Source organism: Dreissena polymorpha, chromosome 11 (assembly GCF_020536995.1).
Source record: "Dreissena polymorpha isolate Duluth1 chromosome 11, UMN_Dpol_1.0, whole genome shotgun sequence".
Taxonomy (NCBI): domain Eukaryota; kingdom Metazoa; phylum Mollusca; class Bivalvia; order Myida; family Dreissenidae; genus Dreissena; species Dreissena polymorpha.
The window spans coordinates 86803635-86825890 of NC_068365.1; the positions used below are offsets into that span (position 1 = coordinate 86803635).

At 36.5% G+C, this 22256-nt stretch overlaps 1 protein-coding gene across 14 annotated transcripts in view; it reads right to left on the reverse strand.

Moving 5' to 3' along the window:
* LOC127851468 (plexin-A2-like) overlaps window positions 1–22256 on the reverse strand; it is a 203150-nt gene that overhangs the window by 171361 nt on the left and 9533 nt on the right. For 4 of the 14 annotated variants that reach the window (XM_052385269.1, XM_052385267.1, XM_052385263.1 and 1 more), the window contains exons 1-2: window positions 19604–19725; window positions 15541–15657 (exon numbers count right to left, since the gene is read on the reverse strand). The exons of 1 other annotated variant lie outside the window; for it this stretch is intronic. In XM_052385269.1, coding sequence (XP_052241229.1) covers window positions 15541–15657; window positions 19604–19714 — 228 coding nt within the window. In that variant the 5' untranslated portion in view covers window positions 19715–19725. Of the gene's footprint in view, window positions 1–13463; window positions 13664–14023; window positions 14229–14840; window positions 14964–15540; window positions 15658–19603; window positions 19737–22256 lie in introns of those variants that run through there. 9 more of the 14 variants (XM_052385264.1, XM_052385280.1, XM_052385270.1 and 6 more) reach the window with 8 other exon arrangements.

The window sequence follows — 22256 nt, forward strand, 5'->3', positions numbered from 1 at the left end:
ACGGACGCACGCACGCACGCAGGCACGGACGCACACACACAAACACACACAAACACACACAAACACACACACACCCGCACACACCCGCACACACACACACACACACACACACACACACACACACACACACACACACACACACACACACACACACACACACACACACACACACACACACACACACACACACACACACACACACACACACACACACACACACACACACATACACACACACACACACACACACACACACACACACACACACACACACACACACACACACACACACACACACACACACACCCACACACACCCACACACACACACACACACACACACACACACACACACACACACACACACACACACACACACACACACACACACACACACACACACACACACACACACACACACACACACACACACACACACACACACACACACACACACACACACACACACACACACACACACACACACACACACACACACACACACACACACACACACACACACACACAACACACACACACACACACACACACACATGTTTGTATAGGTACCATTCCGGGGACCATGACTTTAACGTGGTTTTTGAGGACATCATTATAACGCTGTCCTTTCTCTTCTACAAAATCTATAAATACGCAGATATAGATAGGAAAGAAAAATTTCTATTCAAAAATATGATACACGCAGTAGTAACCACAGAAAACACTTCGAGGTCCTCTCTCACTTAGCTATATTTATGAGGACATCAAAGCGAGGACATCCTTCATTTGCATATATCACACACTGGACAACTACATACAACACGAGGACCCTTATTTGCATATATCGCACACTGGACAACTACATGCAACATGAGGACCTTCATTTGCATATATCACACACTGGAAAAGTTCGGACAATTTAAGGACTTCCAACGCGAGGACCTTCATACATACAATGTGCAGATTTTAAAGGACAACACATACATATATTCGCAGACACCTGGATCAAAGTTTCCAATTAATTAATCGATATTATTTAACAGTGTGCTTCATTTGTTACATCGCCATTGATGCTTGACATCAGCTCATAATCGAGCTTTAAAATAATATTGCTAAAATCAGTCTTTTACCTCCAGGTTTCCATGGGTTCAATCATTCTTATCCCGAAAGAAATCAAAATTGTTGCTGTAAGCGAATCCCAATATCAGTAATAGTGTCAATACATGCGTAAATCTGCATGTCATAGTTCTAAGACAATAATGAGCAGAAGTGGTGTGTACCATAAATAGATATTCAAAACACACTTTTATAGGTCGTTAGAAATATTCAGGTTCGCTCACAACTGTTGACATATTGGAATTCATAATCCACCTCCTTTATGCCTCAGTCACAAATTATCCGGTCGCCGGCCGATGTGTCCGATCTCCATGCATCGGGAAGACTGGACACGTCGGAGCCATCCGCCGTCCGATGAGTGACAAAGTTTAAAACCTCAGTCACAAATAGACACCGATCACCGTCCGATCAGCGGCCGACGTTTTTTTCCGCTCATCGGGCTGGCGCCGAATTTATATTTTTTATAAACAACTAGTAGCAAGATGAGTTGCAGATACTTGGACTCTTTTGACCAGTTAATTCTTTTCAGCTCAATTCATCAGTGAAAATGCCCATAATATCACTTTAAAGAACACACTGATAATGTCGTCGTCAGAGATGCGAAACTAACGACCGCGTTGTAGAACATCGGGCCAAGACTCACCCATGGAAACCATTCGGCAAACCTATTTTGCTTTTCGAGTTAAAACTCGAAACACCTGCATTAGATATGAGTCGCAAAATGTGCGTAAAGCGTCGTCCCAGATTAGCGAGTGCATTAAGCCATGTTTCCTATCATGCGACCCTCGTATATCTATATATCAGCTGTCAAGAAATCCTTATCAGTAAGTACTGCATCAGCACAATTCATTTGAAAGACAAAATGAGCCTCGCTCTGGGAAAACACATGTGCATGTCCTTTCAGCGCAGTGGTTGGTATACACGCTTCTCACCAAGGCGATCCGGCTTCAATCCAAGACTCAGTTGTTGGCATGATGCGAGTGATTTAGTTTCTTAACTATATTGGAAACGTTTGTTTTATAATGCAGAACTGTACGATAGAATTAAGAACATGATATTGAAGCGATAGATGCGGAATGTTATGTCCGTAACATTTAAAACATAAATAAATTATTTATTTATTGAAAAAAATAAAAATTACGTTGAAATAAAATAAACAGATGTTTAATTTTATATGCCTATGACCACGCTGATCACGAATTCGTTGGAATTTGTAAGATATCTACAGCCGTTCAAAAGTTATCAATTTTTAAAAAATAAATAAAAAAATACATATGTATCATATAATGAAAAAAAAATTTTTTTTTTTGTTTTCAATAAAACATAAACAGTTTATAGTGTTGTTTAAAAGTTTGAAAAAGAAATTGAAAAAAAAATTAAAATAAAAAAGTTATAATCAAAAAATGTTTTGCATTAAGCACCCTTTTTTCACGCAGTCCTATTTACCTGCACAAATGAAATACGCTCGCTCGTTCGCTCCATCGAAATCAAACAATAAGATAGTGAAATCTCTATGCATTTTTGGCGCTGAATCCGAATCCGGTGTTAATTTTTCGATATCTCGACTCGTTAAAGAATTATTGAGTTTAAATTGTGCATTTCGATAAGAATGCAGCACCCTTTTAATAGACGCGCAAAACCCAGTACACCTTACATTCCAGGGAAATAAAACAATAAGATGGTCCAATCTATGTGATTTTGTCTTCCTGAATCCGATTCCGGTGCTACTTTTCCGATATCTGGACCCCTTAAAGAATTATTGATGTTTGACTGATTGGTGGTTAAGTCTAACCATTATATTTAAGCATTTGTTGTATTTTGAACTCCGGAAAATAATACATTTCATTACATCTAATCGCTGCATTCAAGGTTTGAGAGTTATTTATCTCACTAACACGGACGATCATGTTAATAAATGAATGGATGAATAGATAAACAAGACAATGTGAATTTAAACAATTGTTAAAGTGATAGTATGGGCATTTTTTCACTGTTGAATTGAGCTGAAAAGAATTAACAGGTCAAAAGAATTAGTTAAAATGTGGTAACTGACCCATTATCTACAACTCATCTTGCTACCAGTTGTTTATAAAAAATATGTATTATTTTCTATATTTTACATGACTCACCCAGTCCTCTAAGCCGAAACGATCCGTAAAACAAAAGTGTGTCTTACTGTCGTATGAACGAATCTGCATGAAAACTACATTTAGACTCACATCGTTCATCGAATCATTTCTGTCGTCAGTTGTCAAAACGAAAGTACGGTTGACATTCAAATGGATTATTTTGCTCTTTCCAGCATATTGTTTTAGTATGTTGATGCTGCATTAACAAATATAAGTGTATATGAAGTGAAAACACCAGAAATAAACACAACGGTTGCGATAGACGCCTTCATACTGTTAGATGCCCATAATATCACTTTAAGCTTCCAATACAAAGCACAGGGAGAACCCAGGGACGCATTTCCAGAAGTTTCGATACGTTCATTATTATGCCTTAATGGTGAAGAATACATTTTAAATAGATGCATATCAATCACTCATTAAGTCAGTCACTCACTCACTCACTCCTTCACTCAGTCAGTCACTCAATCACAAACTCACTCACTCAGTCAATCAGTCAATTAGTTTCGCGGATGAAGATTTTGGTTTTAATTATCGGATACAGTTAGTCACGGGTTCGATTTAAAATGAGGGTTGTTTAGATCTCCATTAATGACTAATAATTAATTTGGTATTTAAAAAAAAAGTGAAATTAAAAAATAAGTCTATTTGAGACTTGACCGTGAAAGGAACAAGATAAAATGAACCAGGTTTTCTTTACTAAGGGACAAGATAGAGACATATAGTTACTGAAAGCCATGGACAGTTTATACGCACCCCACTTACCATTCAGCCAAAAAGTAAACTTTCATCATTCACCCTTTGCATGCTGGGAAATTTGTCGTCTGCATAAATGTCGTCTGCTGAATTTCTAAAATTAGCATTTTCTTCGATTTTTTCAAAGAATACAATCAGAATAGCAAACAGTTTGTATCCTGATGAGACGCCACATTATATGGCGTCTCATCTGGATCCAAACTGTTTGCAAAGGCCTTCAAAATTCGGTTCCAGCACTGAAAGAGTTAAAAAAGATGAAAATATTATATGGAAAAAAGGAGGTTATTACACACGCTTTTTTCCCATCGTTGTAAAGCAGCCAATGACTGGTTCTATTCAGGAAACAGACTCAAGAGCATGTAATTTTACACGAGAACTGGCAATATAAAAAATAAGATGCGCTCTGGAAAAACAGGGCTTAATGCATGTACGTAGTGTTATCCCAGTTAGCCTTTGCAGTCCCCAGTAGGGACAGCACTTGACGTGTTTTCATAGAATTTCTTGTTTCAAGGAAGTCACTGGTTTTAGCATAAATCCAGTTTAGGCTGAAAGTGTCTTCCCTGATTAACCTATGCAGACTGCACAGACTATTCTAGGGCAACATTAAACGAACATGATAATTGAAACATGCTTTCCCAGAGTGAGCTAAAATGTATATTGTAAGATAAAACATACACAAATATCATCATGTTATACATTTATTTAACATAACACACAAAGTGTCAAAATAAGGGAGAACATTTTAAATGTTTGAAATGAAGCAATAATAAATACAATGCAAGACAAATAGCATATCTATCCTGAACAAATATTTTACCGTAAAAGCATGGTAAACTCAATCAACACTCGTGTAAAGGAGATACTATATTGACTATTATTTTATATACTAATTCACTCTAACCTAAAATATTTTAACTCGCATAAATACTCAAAATCAACGAAAATCAACGACTGACAACGTGTTATAGCGACTGACAGCGCCTTATACTGGTTCATAATTCATTTACAAGTTGTGATGATCTGCCAACTGCACATTAGGAGGGATTGGACAACATTTTTTTAGATAAGCCATGCCACTTTCATTTTTAGTCTCTAACTCAATTGCATCTACCACAACCATAATTAACAGTTTAAAACCTATATTACAAAAAATGTGTTTCATTGTGTAAAACAGGTCAGCACTTTGCCAAGCTATTTAAACAGATTAGGTTATTTTTCTATTTAGGTACATTTGTATGTTGATCCGTATATTGTTTAAAGATGCTGGACCGGTAAGTCAATACGAATATTTCAGAATAAGAAATAACACTATATATCAAATCAATAATATAATATAACAATGCAATAAGATTGATCACTAATTTCAACATGTAAACGTTGTATTTTTGCTGTCAATGTGTATTATCAAAACATTTCTTGAATTTCAACATTCTAGGGAAAAAAACACTAAGCCAGAAGAAGGATTCCAACTGAAGACATCCAGATCTGCAGGCGAGTACTCTTCCACTGCACCATGGAGGACTAGTTGTTACACGCTATTAAGATACAGAATGTATACTACGCACAAAAACAAACATAATGTAAACAAACAGGAGATTAAAGCTGGCAGATTTTTATCAACAATGTTAATTATCTTTTTTTTTAAAGCACCTTGAGGTTTTCATTTTGGCTTTATTCATATTTAGGTATTGCAAAGCATTGCAAAAGCATTAATTACAATTACACATATTAGTATTCTTTGAGGTAGCTATGTGTATGGTTTCTTTCTGTACATTCACTAGTTTGATACTGGATTTTCCTATTTCAACCTGTTCTTTGTCTCCATCTCCTTGTATGACATTTAAACTTTCCTCAACGTATATGTTCACTGTGTCTCGTTCTGGATATACTGTGCCTTTACAATCACTGTCACTTTCCTCTGATGAGATGTAATCGGCATCATTATCATAATCATATGAATCTTCTACAAAGTCATCGGTTTCTATTTGTTGCTCTTCAGCATTCCTACAAAATATAAACAATAAAATTGTAATATTTATGATACAAACTCTACCAATATTCTGACAAAAGCCTTTATATCAGTATTATATAAATACTGGTATAATGACACCTGTCTGATTTTTTATATTTATATATGTATGTGCATTTGTGTGTGAATTTCTTAATAACTTATCTTTTGAGGACTTCAGCAATGTATCTCTATCTACACACTGAAACCAATGTGAGGACTTGAACTATTAATCTCTTTTTACATATGTCAAGAAAAGTCAACCTAATTGAGGAACAATATATGTTCATAAAACACAGTTAACATGTTGAATGTGTTACATGGAACCTACACATAATTTGATGATTGTAGGTGGCTGTGTAAGTGTTTTGTGCAATAGCAAATATGATGTGCCATTATGAAACTTTCGAACATTTTCGAAACCATGGTAAAATATAGACAAGAGCACCGCATAACGGGTGCCACGCTCGGCTGTGAAAGCTTGTCAGATTTTTTTTTTAGAGGTCACAGTGACCTTGACCTTTGACCTAGTGACCCAAAATGGGTGTGGCATGTAGAACTCATCAAGGTGCATCTACAAATGAAGTTACAAAGTTGTAGGTGGAAGCACTTTGATTTTAGAGCCAATGTAAAGGTTTTAGCACGAAGCCGACGGACGGCGGACGACGAGCAGGCTATGACAATACCTCGGGTTTTCTCCGAAAACAGCCTCGCTAAAAATCAATGAACATACGATTTGTTGTGCGCATCATCGCCTACGGTCTTAATTAGGGTACTGATAGTGGTCATGGAAAGAGAAGACAGGCTCTCAGTGTAATTGGCAGGACACAGTTTGTGTATGTTTGATCTTTGAATTCTTATTGTAACCATAACCTTTAACATAGGGCATAGCTCTTGCACGCAACACACCGTCTGATGTGGGGTTATATGTATGTACAGTTATTCCAGATTTGGATACTAAACCTTGAAGTTATGTCATGGACACAATTACATTATTATTGATTTCTGATCCCTTATTGTGACCTAGACCTTAAACACACTGGTCGGCACATCGTCTGTGATGGGTAATATGTTTGTCAGGTTATGTTTGATTTGGAGCATTAATTATGAAGTTATGGTCCGGACTCAATTTGTGTATGTTAGACCTTTAACATAGGGACATGGCTTTTGGATGCAACAGGTAGGTTATTACTGACTAAAGTAATCCTACCTCTTTACTCTAGCTGACTCTTTCATCTGTTTGACTGCTTGCACTTTGTTCCTTTCAGTCTTCATCATCAAACTTTCGTAATCTTTTTGTTGGAACCTGGAAAAAAAATATTTTAGCTTTGTTTATCACAATTATCCTATTGAAATGCAGGGGTGTAACAAGTTTTTTCTGTTTGTATGTTTGGAAAGTAAGATGCTAGACCATTATGCAGGCTAAATGAGCGGCAAGTTCAAACAAATTTACATGTGAATGCTATGTTCATGAAATTTCAATTTCTCTACGTTTCATCAATCCTGTGTGATAACACGGTGAATTTATCACTTACTGCACTGCTCATAATTTATGTGACTGAATATTAGATTTGAAACAAGCCATGAACAAGAATGCCATTCAGAAACCTTTGTCAGAACTAGAGGTTTGTCACAGGAGTGACATAAAAAACCCACCTCACCAGGACACAGGATCATATTAATCCTCAGAAAGACAAGTGTCTTATTTGCAAATAAACAAATACTTAATAAAACAGTTTTTAAATAATGTAAGAAAATCATATGAGATGGTTTGTCATGTGACATTTACCTATGACTTTAACCTTTAGCTGGCATAGCTAAAGCATGGGTTCTGCGCATAGCCTTGTTGAGGTCAATATTTGTTTCAAGATTGAAGAAAATCCTTCACAAAGTATATGATTTATAGATTGGACACAAAATTGGCTCAAGTTTTAAGAAAATCATTTAAGGGATATAAGATTTATTGAGTGTTGCAGTCGAGACGGACTGACAGACATCTGTCATATGACCTTAAACTATGATCTTGACCTTTAGCTGGTAAAACTACTGTATTTGCTCTGCACAAAAACCTTGCTGATATATTCATTTAAGCCAAGTTTTTAGAAAATCATTAAAGGGTAATAGAAGTTATAAAGCAGACACTCAATATTGGCTGTCTGACAATTGACCTTCAAAAGTGACTTTGTCTAGCTTACACAATGGTGGCAAACAGTTTGCACATCACCATGTTGAGATGGACATTTTGGCAAATTTTGATGAAAATCCTTCAAGGGAGACCAACGAAAAGGACTGAATGATTCAAGTATTATATACAAAAGCCCTCTCCCAAAGGGTAGCTAGGTAGGGGTATAATAACACTGCAAGTATGTAAGAGCTGTTCACAAAAGACTTCAGGACATTAATTCATGTCAGACAACCTTCATCATAAGCCAGGAAATGATACAGGAACTGGTAATGTCAAGCTCTCCCCCTAATGACTGAACTACATCCTCAGCATCATCTGCCAAGTACAAAACAGCTTTCATCAGTCATGTTACACATCACGATAAGCAAAATACACAGAGTTCAAAAATCATTTCCAGGCTAAAAAACAAATTTCCATGAATACAGACCCTGCTATAAAGTGGATACATCTATTGCCCTTAACTTACAATAGAACTAAAATAATACAAACTCAATACTTCAGAAAGATACCATGTTCCATAAAAAATGTACAGCTACTTAGCTGGTTTTTAGTCAGGAGCCAAAACTAAATTTACAGAGAATGTTTTGCAAATCAGTATGTGCTTAAAAGCGTTAGCTACGCTTAGAACCGTAACTACTATGCTAGGAATGATTACGCTGCCTGTCTGCACTGCAGACGACGAATGGTTAGGAGCGTCTGCTCTACTCCTGCAGTGAGTGTATTTACCAGCTTGTAAGACGACATTGACCAGTCTAGTGTTTATCATTGAAATCTGTACATATTGGCTGCTTTCAGGGAAACGGGGCTTAATGCATGTCAAATAAGATTAGCCTGTGCACACTGATTAGCCTGTGCAATGCACACATGCTAATCAAGGACGACAACAACAAACAACTTCAGTGCCTTCAGCGCTTTGATTTTCTCAATGTCACTAGTAAAATCTTTTCACTTAGATGAGCAGACATCATCAAATGCTGGGTCTGAAAGCTTTCTTTAAACATGTGTGTATATATAAGGTTACAACTATAGGCATTTTCCTGATGTGGTATAGTACCTGTCTACAAAGTATGGAAGTGTTAGATGCAAAACAACTTAAGTTATTTACAGTCTTTTTAAAGGCCTCACCAGGCACACAGAATCTACTTGGATTTCCTTCACCGGCAAACTTTCAAACAACTGAATGAAATACTTCACTACTTAGATATGTTGTGGTAGTAAATTACCTCTCACACTATCTTTTGTTTTAACTTGGCATAATGTCTGGGATCAAAGACTGAAACTTTAGTTTGTCTATAAACAGTTCAGCATAAAACTGACCGTTACAATGACAATTTCTTACAAAATGTATATATCAATTTTGGAGTGCTTAGCCATTAAAGCCGCTTTGACTGTTAACCAAAAGTGGTAAAGTCTTCAGAAGTTGATCAGGAGGTTTTAGGCTCAAGCTAGACCGCTTTATAATGCCATTGTTTTCTTTGAGCAAGAAAATTCATTCACATTGCTCAGTGGACAGTATTGAAAATAAGTTTCTAAAACTTAACTACCGGTTCTGCTTATAATCAGCAGCAAGACAATATGTTAATATCCAAACCCTTTCATTCTTTTTTCGGAAATATGGCGAATGATTTAATAACCGCAAGTACATATTGAAAATATCATCTTTTGATGAAATTGGTGTGTTAGAGCACTTAGACCCATACTTGTCCAAACAAGTGCGGTTTTAGTTAAATAAATGCATACATTTTTCCAAACAAATATCCCTTTGTGCATGGGAAAAAACTCCTGCATCACAAGAAAGCTAGAAATGCTCACAACTTCCATTAACAAATATGTGTATCTGGTGAAGTTAAAAAGAAAATAATTATATCATGAAACAAAAAAAATAAATTAAATTTGAAGTCCTCACATTCACAATATATGGAATTATGTGTTGAGTCCTCATTTTGTTAGTAACTACATGTATATTTGATAAAGAAATTTAGCAAAAAAATGACAGAACATGTTAAGCAAGAAATGTATTTGAAGTCCTCACATGCACAATACAAGGAAGTGTGTGTTGAGTCCTTATTTTGTTAGTAACTATTGCTTATAACAATTTGCTAAACTGAATATAACAAGGGCTGTTTGTAAAACATGCATGCCCCCCATATGGGCTGTCAGTTGTAGTGGCAGCCATTGGGTGAATATGTTTTTTTTTCACTGTGACATTGACCTTTGACCTAGTGACCTGAAAATCAATAGGGGTCATCTGCCAGTCATGATCAATGTACCTATGAAGTTTCATGATCCTAGGCCTAAGAGTTCTTGAGTTATCATCAGGAAACCATTTTACTGTTTCGAGTCACTGTGAACTTGATCTTTGACCTAGTGACGTGAAAATTAATAGGGGTCATCTGCCAGTATGATCAATGTACCTATGAAGTTTCATGATCCTTGCCGTAAGCATTCTTGAGTTATCCGGAAACCATTTTACTATTTCGAGTCACTGTGACCTTGACCTTTGACCTAGTGTCCTGAATATCAATAGGGGTCATCTGCCAGTCATTATCAATTTCACTATGTAGTTTCATGATCCTAGGCGTAAGCATTCTTGAGTTATCATCTGGAAACCATTTTACTGTTTCGAGTCATTGTGACCTTGACCTTTGCCCTAGTGACCTGAAAATCAATAGGGGTCATTTGCCAGTCATGGTCAGTGTACCTATGAAGTTTCATGATCCTAGGCATAAGCATTCTTGAGTTATCATCCGAAAACAATTTTACTCTTTCGAGTCACTGTGACCTTGACCTTTGACCTTGTGACCTGAAAATAGGGGTCATCTGCCGGTCATGATCAATGTACCTATGAAGTTTCATGATCTTTGGCCTAAGCGTTCTTGAGTTATCATCCGGAAACCATCTGGTGGACGGACCGACCGACGGACAGACGGACCGACCGACATGTGCAAAACAATATACCCCCTCTTCTTCAAAGGGGGGCATAAAAATTAATGTCTTCTGGTGCATCTGGGGCATCACCAGCCTTTGTCATAACTTCCATGTCCGCTATGAAGTTGAACAAGAGCACCGCATAACGGGCGCCAACGCTCGGCTGCGGGTGCATTTTTGAATACATGAAAGCTTGTCAGAATTTTATTTTAGAGGTCGCAGTGACCTTGACCTTTGACCTAGTGACCCAAAAATGGATGTGACGTGTAGAACTCATCAAGGTGCAGCTACATATGAAGTTTCAAAGTTGTAGGGGGAAGCACTTTGATTTTAAAGCCAATGTTCAAAAGGTTAACAAAATGCTAAAGTTTAAGCACGAAGCGGACAGCGGCCGACACGACATGACGACGGACACGACGAGCTGGCTATGACAATACCTCGGGTTTACTCCGAAAACAGCTGAGCTAACAAGAATGATTGCATATGAGAACCTGATATTTTGTCTCAGCAAATACCTTACCCGGTAGTATGTTTTGTTGTTTGTGAGCATGTCAGAATGTTGCTAGAACTCTAGTTGAGCACAGTTCTGGGCCACCGTTACCATCATGTCTTCTAATGGTGAATCATTGGCATCATCTCCTGCATGACAGAATCTAAAGCCATGTTAAATCACAACATAAATCTACATAACTATCCATCTTATGATTGTAATTAGGAAATGATTAATACGACATGCTTGCCAAGAATTGTATGTCAAGTCTGGACTAAATGTATTTTAACCCTTACAATGCGGGAACCGAATTTTTAAGGCCTTTGCAAACAGTTTGGATCCAGATGAGATGCCACAGAACGTGGCGTCTCATCTGGATCCAAACTGTTTGCTATTCTGATAGTATTCTTTGAAAAAAAATGAAGAAAATGCTAATTTTATAAATTCAGCAGACGACATTTTAGCAGACAAAAATTTTCCCAGCATGCAAGGGGTTAATAAAATAAGTTTTGAGTTTGATTGATAAGAGTTTTCTGGGGTTATTTATTATTTTCAAAAAACATAATTGTAGGGCAAGTCATCATTTTGATAAAATATATTGTGCATTGAGTCCTCACTTTTATGATTAAGCAATTGTATGTCAAGTCCTCACTTTGATTATAAAATAAGTTTTGTGCAAAGTCCTCATTTTGATTGCTTCGATTTTTTATTGAAAACGTTCTTATTTTGAAAAAAATAATTGCAGGGAAAGTCATCGTTTTGATAAAATGAAGTGTGCATCAAGTCCTTACTTTTATGATAAATCAAATGTATGTAAAGTCCTCACTTTTATAACAAGAGCACTGCATAACGGGTGCCAACGCTCGGCTGTGGGTGCATTTTTGAATAAATGAAAGATTGTCAGATTTTTTTTAAATTTTTTTTTAGAGGTCAAAGTAACCTTGACCTAGTGACCCAAATATGGGTGTGGCGTGTAGAACTCATCAAGGTTCAGCTACATATGAAGTTTCAAAGTTGTAGGTGGCAGCTGTTTGATTTTAGAGCCAATGTTCAAAACCTTTATTATTAAGGTTTTAGCATGACGCGGACGACACGACACGAAAAGCTGGCTATGACAATACCTCGGGTTTTCTCCGAAAACAGCCGAGCTAAAATTCTCAAATTGACATCTTGATATCATAAAGAAAATTGCATTAAGTTTTATTGTTGAATGTTTGCAAGTGCATACAGAAGATTTTCAGACCAGTTTATGTGTGCGACCATACTTACAGAATTGATGAAACAAAAATACCAAACTTTATTAGGAGTTTTTTTGGTATACAAATTTGTAACTTACCCTAGGCTCATAAAAAACAAGTCTATAAGTCCGTCTCTGAGAAAACCTGGCTTAATGCATGCGTCCCAGATCAGTCTATGCAGTCTGCACAGGCTAATTTGGGATGATAATTTGTCTCTTTTCAACAAAAATCCAGTCTAGGCAGAAAATGTTGTCCCTGATAAGCCTATGAGGACTGCTTATTTAAAAATAAATGAACAATTTAACCTAATGAACTCCCAGGAAGACAGACAGCCCAAATTATTTCAGTACTGTAATTCTTAAATGGAGTGGGGTTTAATAAGCATATCCAAATGTCTCACACTCTAGAAAAATGGGGCTTAACGCATGTGCGTGGAATGTTGCCCCCAGATTAGCCTATACAGTCTGCATAGACTAATCCAAACCTACACTTTCTGCCTGAACTGGATTTTTGTTAAGAAAATACCTCATTTAAACTCAAAATTCAATAAAAGTGAAAAACGTTATTGCCGATTAGCCTGTGTTTAGGCTAATATGGGACGACACTTTACACACCTGCATTATGGCCACACGTACCCCGAGTATCTGAGGGTTGGGACAGACAGCTGAGCGGTCGAGCCAGTCAGATGCAGGGCAGAGATTCTGCAAGGAGCATGTGGGGCTTGCACCCACACACCAGCCACACTCGTATTCCGGGTCCATACTAAGGCACTGACCGCAGTTGGTTACTATGGTACCACACTTGTAGATGCGGACTAGAAATGGAATAAAAAGTTTAATACCACATTTTAGATAAGGAAACAGTATGTTTTGTTTTGTTACTTTTTTCAAGGCCATCATATCATATAGAGAAGAGTAATATCCAGATGTAGAATTGAAATAACCTGTAATAAAAGTTGTTATTCCTAAAGGCTTGCATAATTAGCATTCAATTAATTTCATCTGATCATATCTAGGCCGTAAGACAAGGTTATCGCAGAGTAATAACAATAACCCTTGATTGTAGTTAAACAAAAACAAATAAGCTGTCATTAAAATATTAAATGATGTTATACCCAGTCACATGTCTCTGTTTTATAAACTCGAAAAGGTATCAAACCTCAAGGCTTCTTCACCTGTGATATTTTGTGGATTATCCAATGGGACGCTGTTCTTCCCACTCGTCACGGTGAACTGAGCGGTTACTATGGGCAACGTGACGTCAGAGAACTCAAACTGGAGAGCCTCACACTCGAGGTTGGAGGACGTGATTTTCCATGTGGAGTACTTCACTTCCCAGCTGTACGTGAACAGGCAGAGGACATTGTCCATCTGGTCTGGCTGCAAGAAAGCAGGTGAGATTGCACACCAAAATATGGCAAAGAATCTGAAATGAGACTCAAAAATGTTGCTCAAAGTGTGAAATGAGTCTGAACTTTGAAATGTGGATCAAAGTGTGAAATGAGACTGGAAAATGTGGTTCAAAGTGTGAAATGAGAGTGTAAAATGTGGCTCAAAGTGTGAAATGAGACTCCAAAAAGTGGCAATCTGTGAAATGAGGCTTTAAAATGTGGCACAAATTTGAAATGCAACTTTTGCATGAGGCACAAAGTAAGAAATGGGACTTTAAAATGTGGCACAAAGTGTGAAATGAGGTTTGAAAATGTGGCAAAAACAAGTGAAATGAGACTAACATGTGGCTTAAAATGTGAAATGAGACTTTAAAATTTTGTTCCATAAAACAAGGTATTGCACATAATCTTTGCTATATCTTTGTTTGTATTGAAATGTTTGCTCGTTTTTTTTATTGATTTAGTTATATGATGCCTGTCAGTACATCTACTTAAATTTCCTGTGAAGTATTAGCCAACATAAGCAATAAACCAGTAAAATGCATGATTACTAGTCTTGAACAAACAAATATTTATTTCAATCCATGAAGATTTTACATACCTGAATGTCCGCCACACGTACACTGATGCTCTTATTCTGGCCGGAATGTACAACCACGTCAGTGTCAAAGGAGGTAGTCTCCAATTGTGGACACTTGACAGGGGATTGAACTGCAGCTGTAGTCTATAACAAACACTCACTGGTAAAATGGAATGTCACATGTGCTTAACTAGAGTGCTCTTTGCTGATAGCTTCAACTATGTTCTGTAAGCCAACCATCTAAAAGGTGAATAACCTTTTTCGCTTTATTTTAATTGTATTCAACTACACTCCTTAAATGCAGGCGTTCCATCACTCATTTATAACACGCACAATCTTCTTTCCGTTTATTGCTCAGTCATTGAAAGCCATTGAAGCATCCCAATGCTGTGGCCATGTGATTAACAAAACTATAATACAATATGATATCATGCAGCTCCTGTCAGATTATATAAATTTCTACTGCTTTGCATGCCATAAAATTATTTGTTTGATATACTTTGATCAACATTTCTTTTGGCAACTTACCAGTACATACTGGGCGTAATGTTCTGCATTAAATATGACAGACAAAATATCTTGTTTCACACCCTATCGATCTAAATTTCTACAAATTTATAATTCAGATAGCCCGACAAAGCCAGGTCCATATGCTCCAATCTTTTAGAGGGAGGCTTTAAAGTATATTTCTGATTTTGGCATGAGAGTCTCTCTAAATTACCTGATCCGGGCAGGCTGGTGCTGCATCACTGACACGCAGTCCCCGCAACATGGCACCAATTGCAGCCAAACGTACTCTCTGTGCAGCTCGTGCAACTTTAAGTCCAAAAGCAGATCTCTATGACAAGCAGGAAACCAGAATGTGTCAGATAAGGATTGCATAGAAAATTGTGGGCTAATATTATTAGTTAAGCCTTTCCCCATCAGAAGCAAAGTGAAAATTTGCAAACAGCAAACAGCATAAAACCAGAACAGCCTGCAAGCAACTCGCATTCTGTTCAGGTTTTATGCTGTTTGTTGCTAATCAGTATCTAAGGTTTGGAGTCGAAGCCTTAAAAACTTGAATCTATTTAGAAAGGTCTAAAACAAACTCAAATTAACTTTTTAAGCGACTTCAAATACGTGAAAATACGTATCTAAGTGGTAAAGGGTTAAACAGCTTCTTACTGTCAGACCCTGAACAGCATGACATGGGGTCAGATAATCAACAATGGAAAACAGATGAGCTCAAGCCCATTATGAATTTACATCATTTTATCTCACAGTGCAGGATGAGTAAGTAGCAATGTGACAAATACTTTCTTGAGTACCGTTCTTTTTACAGTATCAGCTTAATAGAAGGAGAACAAGAGCACCGCATAATGGGTGCCAACCCTCGGCTGCGAAAGCTTGTCAGAATTTTTTTTTGGCTTTTTTAGAGGTCAAGTAACCTTGACCTTTGACCTAGTGACCCAAAATTGGGTGTGGCGTGTAGAACTCATCAAGGTGCATCTACATATGAAGTTTCAAAGTTGTAGGTGGAAGCACTTTGATTTTAGAGATGTTAAGGTTTTAGCACGACGCCTATGGCGGACGGCTGATTGCGGACAACACGACGAGCTGGGAATGACAATACCTCGGGTTATCTCCGAAAACAGCCGAGCTAATAAAATGAGTAGTCTTATTTTGATCAAACAAATTGTGTATCAAGTCCTCACTTTTATGGTAATTCAATTGTATGTCAAGTCCTCAATATGATAATAAGATAAGCTTTGTGTAATTAAGTCCTCATTTTGGTTGATAAGGTTTTTGAGAAAATTCTTATATAAAAAAAATTATATTGCAGGACAAGTCTTCATTTTCTTCACTGTCATGCATAGACAGTGCTCATTTTGATTGCTAAGAATTTTTTGATAAAGTTCTTATTTTGAAAATAGTAATTGTATGGAAAGTCTTATTTGATCAAATCAATTGTGTATCAAGTCCTCAATTTTATGGTACATCAATTGTATGTCAAGTCCTCACTTTTATAATACATGTAAAATAAGCTTTGTGTAAAGTCCACATTTTGATTGGTAAGTTGTTGAGAAAACTCTTATTAAAAAGAAATGCAGGACAAATCTTCATTTTCATCAAATTCATGCATGGCACTTTTCTAAACACTATGTCTCCCCCATATATTTGACCTTTGACCTTGAAGGATGACCTTGACCTTGCACCACTCAAAATATGCAACTCCTTTAGATACACATGCATGCCAAATATCAAGTTGCTATCTTCAATATTGCAAAAATTATTGCAAAACTTAAGCAAAAATTAGGCCACAATAAAAATATTGTTGGTTTGCCCTTTACCGACCCTAAATTTTACAGGTGGGTAGGTAGGTAGGAAAATTATTTTATTTTATTTGAGAAATTATATTTTTAATACACTAATAGTCTATAAATATTTAAAACACTGTTATTAAAGCTCGATTGGTCATTGTCGGCTCGGGTACTACTTACATGTACCCCGGGTACTCTTTAGTATACTTACATGTACCCCGGGTACGGTTAATATACTTAATATTTAAGTCGATATTAGACTGTACCCGAGTAGTATTTCCTCCCCAAATCCGATGCTGTAAAACGCGCTATCGATTAGCTTAAACAAACTTCTCTTTAAAAAAACTGCATCAACATGCTTTTTGAGTATGAGTTTCGATAATATAGAAGGCCATTTTACAGAAAATTGATATAAATGTCAATATAATTAAAAAAAAAATAGCCGACAACGACCGATTTAGCGTCAAATTTCCCGGGTACGATTAAGTATATTTATCATACCCGGGGTACATGTAAGTATACTTAAGAGTACCCGGGGTACATGTTAGTAGTACCCGAGACGACAATGACCAATCGAGCGTTATTAAAGCACTGTTGCAGTGTACGAAGCCCTATGTAGCTTTACATTATCGTGTTTGCTGTTTCTTGCATATATCAATATCAAATGCATGCTTGTGTGTTATAACATCAAATACGTGTTCATTATAATATGATGTTAATTGCTCAAATGCATTTGTCATTATTTAACTGCCAGACAGCTTTTATTTTTAACTTCAACCTTTCCCTTCAATTGGGCTTAATTAGCATGCAACAAGCATTGAAGGAGTGTAGAAAGACAGCCCAAAGCCTTTAATGGAAAAATTCAGACATTGCGAAAGACCGTCACATTTAACAGGCCAGACTTGCCTACCAGGAGAAACAATTCACAGGCCAGTTGAAATTTTTACAGGCCTCAATTTAAAGTGTTTGACCGGTTAGTGCATAGTCTCGGCATGGCAAAGTAAATTCACGGAAAGGCAAACTGAACATAAGCATTAGTTCTTCTTGAATGCTCTGAGCTTTAATGAGTACATTCGTACAGCTCAGAAGGTCAATAGCTGGGAGTTGTATTATTGCAACTAACATTAGCATGAAAACTTGATTTGGGGAAATAAATTAAGCGTGTTAGTTTCAGTTTGTGGATATATTAACGCTTGAAACATATATACTTGAGTGTTGTCGATGCATTTAGCTAAGAGACATTAATATATTAAATAAGTTTACCTTTAAATATCCATTTCACTAACATGCCATTACAGTAAACTGTTTAGAGTGGCAAGCATAATAAAGCAGAATATGCACATGAATCTGATTAAACACAGATCCACTTGCATATAAATCTAATCATGTTTGTCTTTTATTTTGCATTTTCGAACAATAATCCTGTAACTGATAGATGTATTTTTCTATGGGAGTAGACTGCATTTCAATTTTCAAACACTTGTTCTGTGACATTCAGTTCATACATTTTCAAAAAAAGAGTTTTATTTGTATCTAAAACGTATGCTTCATCGTAGAATGACACTTTCTTTTCATTAATCCATACTAATTATATGATGTCCATCGTAAATTCGATAGTTAGTATTCAATAAGACTACTTTCGCGAACCAATAGTTTAGTATGATGTCGTTTGGCCATTTTCACGGAACACCGCCGATCGCGATGCTGGTTATAGACGCTTGCATTACTGTCTATTCTGGGGTTATGAAATCCCAACCATCGGAGTGACCTAGATTGGTCAGGGGCGATAAGAATGTACAGGGATATACATATGCGCAGAAATAAATATTGCATTCGGCTCTTTTATGATTGGCGAAAAAACGAAAAAAAATAATATATTTTCAGAAATCGCAATAAAATTTTTTGGGTCGGGGAGTAAAAAGTGGGTCGGTCGGTAAAGGGCAAACAAACTTAATTTTAATTTAGGCCTTATTGCAAAACTTAAACCTTGGTTAAAGTTTTGGGACACACACATACAATGACTGACACAATGCCACAATGACAGGCACTGCAGACAGGCCTAAAACAATATAACGCCGATCTTTCGATCCGGGTTGCATAAAAAATTAGGAATGTGAATCAGCATTGTGAGGACTTCAGCAAAACAAATAAACCCTGTAAAAGGTCATGTGTGAGAACTTATTGCTCTCTTGCACGACTTGTTTTTATTCTAATTTTATGAAATCCATCTTCAGAGGTGTGATTAAACTAAGACTGTAAAATAACCAATCTCTTGACACAGTGTTCGGTTGACCTTTAATAAAATAATTATACATAGTTTAGGTGCCTTCTTATTAAAACAGTTTTGTGTATAACAAGATATGTCACCTAAGGTGAAATATACCCCAAAGCAGTTTAGAACACAACACCATATGTGCGTGTTTTTGGATCTAACTATGCGTCACGATAATCCAAAACCAATTTGGGTTCAAAGATATTGACCTTATAACACAATGTGTTTGTGTATGAGTACCGTGAGTAGCAGTCAACTTGAGGACAATGCATGTTTTTGTTAAAATGATGTAAGATTAGGCAATGCTTTTCACAAGCCATTTAACGGTCCCTCGCCGAGGCGCTTGAATTTGGAAATCAGAGTCTGCAGTGCGCTTGAAATTTACCGATTAGTGTACTAGTATTGTTTCAGTAATTGAATCTAGCCATTTTTCAGATCAAAGCGAAATTTGTGAATATTTTGAGAGCCAATTTACGATCATCTGTCAATTACTTGAAATTTTTTACCCAACTTGTAGGCATTCAATACATCCTCGTGGAAATAGTGCATTTCATGCATAATGTTGTCAAATAATTTATTGGACTCATAAAGCCTCTTAACAAATTATTGTTGAATTATACACAACTACATGTATAAATGTTTTGTTGAATTCTCAAATTAGAATAGTTAAATTTGTAATCCGAAACTCGCTTCCCAATTTTAATGTTAATGCGACAAATGAACAGTGCTTCATGTATTTCATATTGTTTCTTTGTCTCAATAAAAAACACGCAAAAACTCTGCAAACCAAATAACGTCAAAAGTTAATGTAAAACAATTAGCGTATGCAGGAAATTGCCCTCCCTATCCCAACCCTAATGGCCCCGGGGCGTCTGAAAAATATCCTGTGCAAAACACTGCTTGGTCAACAAAACTAACATAAATGAAAACATTTTGAGGACTAGAGTCCTCGCACTGACAGTAAGTCCTCACACCATTGGTGTGCACTAAAGTGTGAGTCCTCCACAACTTATGATGGTGGAAGTTATGTTCCGAACAAATGATGAATTATGGTATTTTCTTATTTTCTACACACATAATTAACATCAACACAAAAAATTTCAAATACACACCTTCATCATAAGCCAGGAAATGATACAGGAACTAGTTTTGTCAAGTTCTGTCCCTAATGACTTAACTACACCTCAGCATCATCTGCAAAGTACAAAACAGCTTTCATCAGTCATTTTACACAACACAATAAGCAAATAAACACAGATTTCGAAACCTTAACGCTGACCCTAACTTCAAGGTCAAGGTATAAGGGGTCAAAATTTGTGTACGTAATGAAAGGCCTTGTCCATATACACATGCGTACCAAATATGAAGGTTACATCTGAAGAGATATAGAAGTTATGAGCATTTTTTGAAACCTAAACACAGATTTCGAAACCTAAATGTGGACCCTAAGTTCAAGGTCAAGGTCAAAGAGTCAAAATTTGTGTGCGTATGGAAAGGCCTTGTCCATATACACATGCATACCAAATATGAAGGTTACATCTGAAGCGACATAGAAGTTATGAGCATTTTCAAAACCTAAACGCATATTTTACAAACCTAAACCCGGACCCTAAGTTCAAGGTCAATGTCAAAGGGGTCAAAATTTGTGTGCATATGGAAAGGCCTTGTCAATATACACATGCATACCAAATATGGATGTTACATCTGAAGCCACATAGAAGTTATGAGCATTAAAAAAAAGAGCTGTCTAGGAACGGCGCGCTCGACTATTCGAGTGCTTGACAGTATAAAGTAAGCCATCATGGAGAGGGGGTATAATGTGGGTGTGTGGTCATTTAATAGATAATCTTTTAAAAATAAGAAAGACAAAAAAAAATTGGGGGGGGGGGGGGGGCGGATTATGGGTTGGGGTGTGTGGGATGGTTTTGGTGGAGTCCATTGTGGTATGTCAGGTAAGTGTTGTTTTGTCAAAGTATGAATCAAATGTGAAAATAAATAAAGAAGTTATGGCAATTTAAGCAAAATGTATTAATTTGACCTTGAGAGTCAAGGTCATTTAAAGGTCAAGGTCAAATTCAACTTGCCAGGTACAGTACCATCATGATAGTAAGAAAGTATTTGAAGTTTGAAAGCAATAGCCTTGATACTTTAGAATTAAAAAGGATCTAAACACAAAATTTAACAAAATATTCAAAGTTACTATATATATATGACCAAGGTTTAAGTTTTGGGACAGACACAGACACACACATACAACGAGAGACAGGCCAAAAACAATATACCCCCGATCATTCTATCCGGGGGCATAAAAACCTAATTGTAGGGCAAATCATCGTTTTGATAAAATATATTTTGTATCAAGTCCTCACTTTTTTGATAAATCAATTGTATGTCAAGTCCTCACTTTAATAATAAAATAAGTTTTGTGCAAAGTCCTCATTTTGATTGCTAAGATGTTATTTTGAAAAAGTTCTTATTTTGAAAAAACTCATTGTAGGGAAAGTCATCGTTTTGATCAAATAAAGTGTGCATCAAGTCCTCACTTTTATGATAAATCAAATGGATGTCAAGTCCTCACTTTTATAATAAAATCAATTTTGTGTAGAGGCCTCATTTTGATTTACAGATTTTTTTGGCGAAAGTTCTTATTTTGAAAAAAAAAACTTATTGTAGGAAAGTCTTATTTTGATCAAACAAATTGTGTATCAAGTCCTCACTTTTATGGTAATTCAAGCGTATGTCAAGTCCTAACTTTTATAATCAAATAAGCTTTGTGCAAAGTCCTCATTTTGATTGATAAGGTTTTTTGAGAAAATTCTTATTTAAAAAAATATTGCAGGACAAGTCTTCATGTTCATCAAT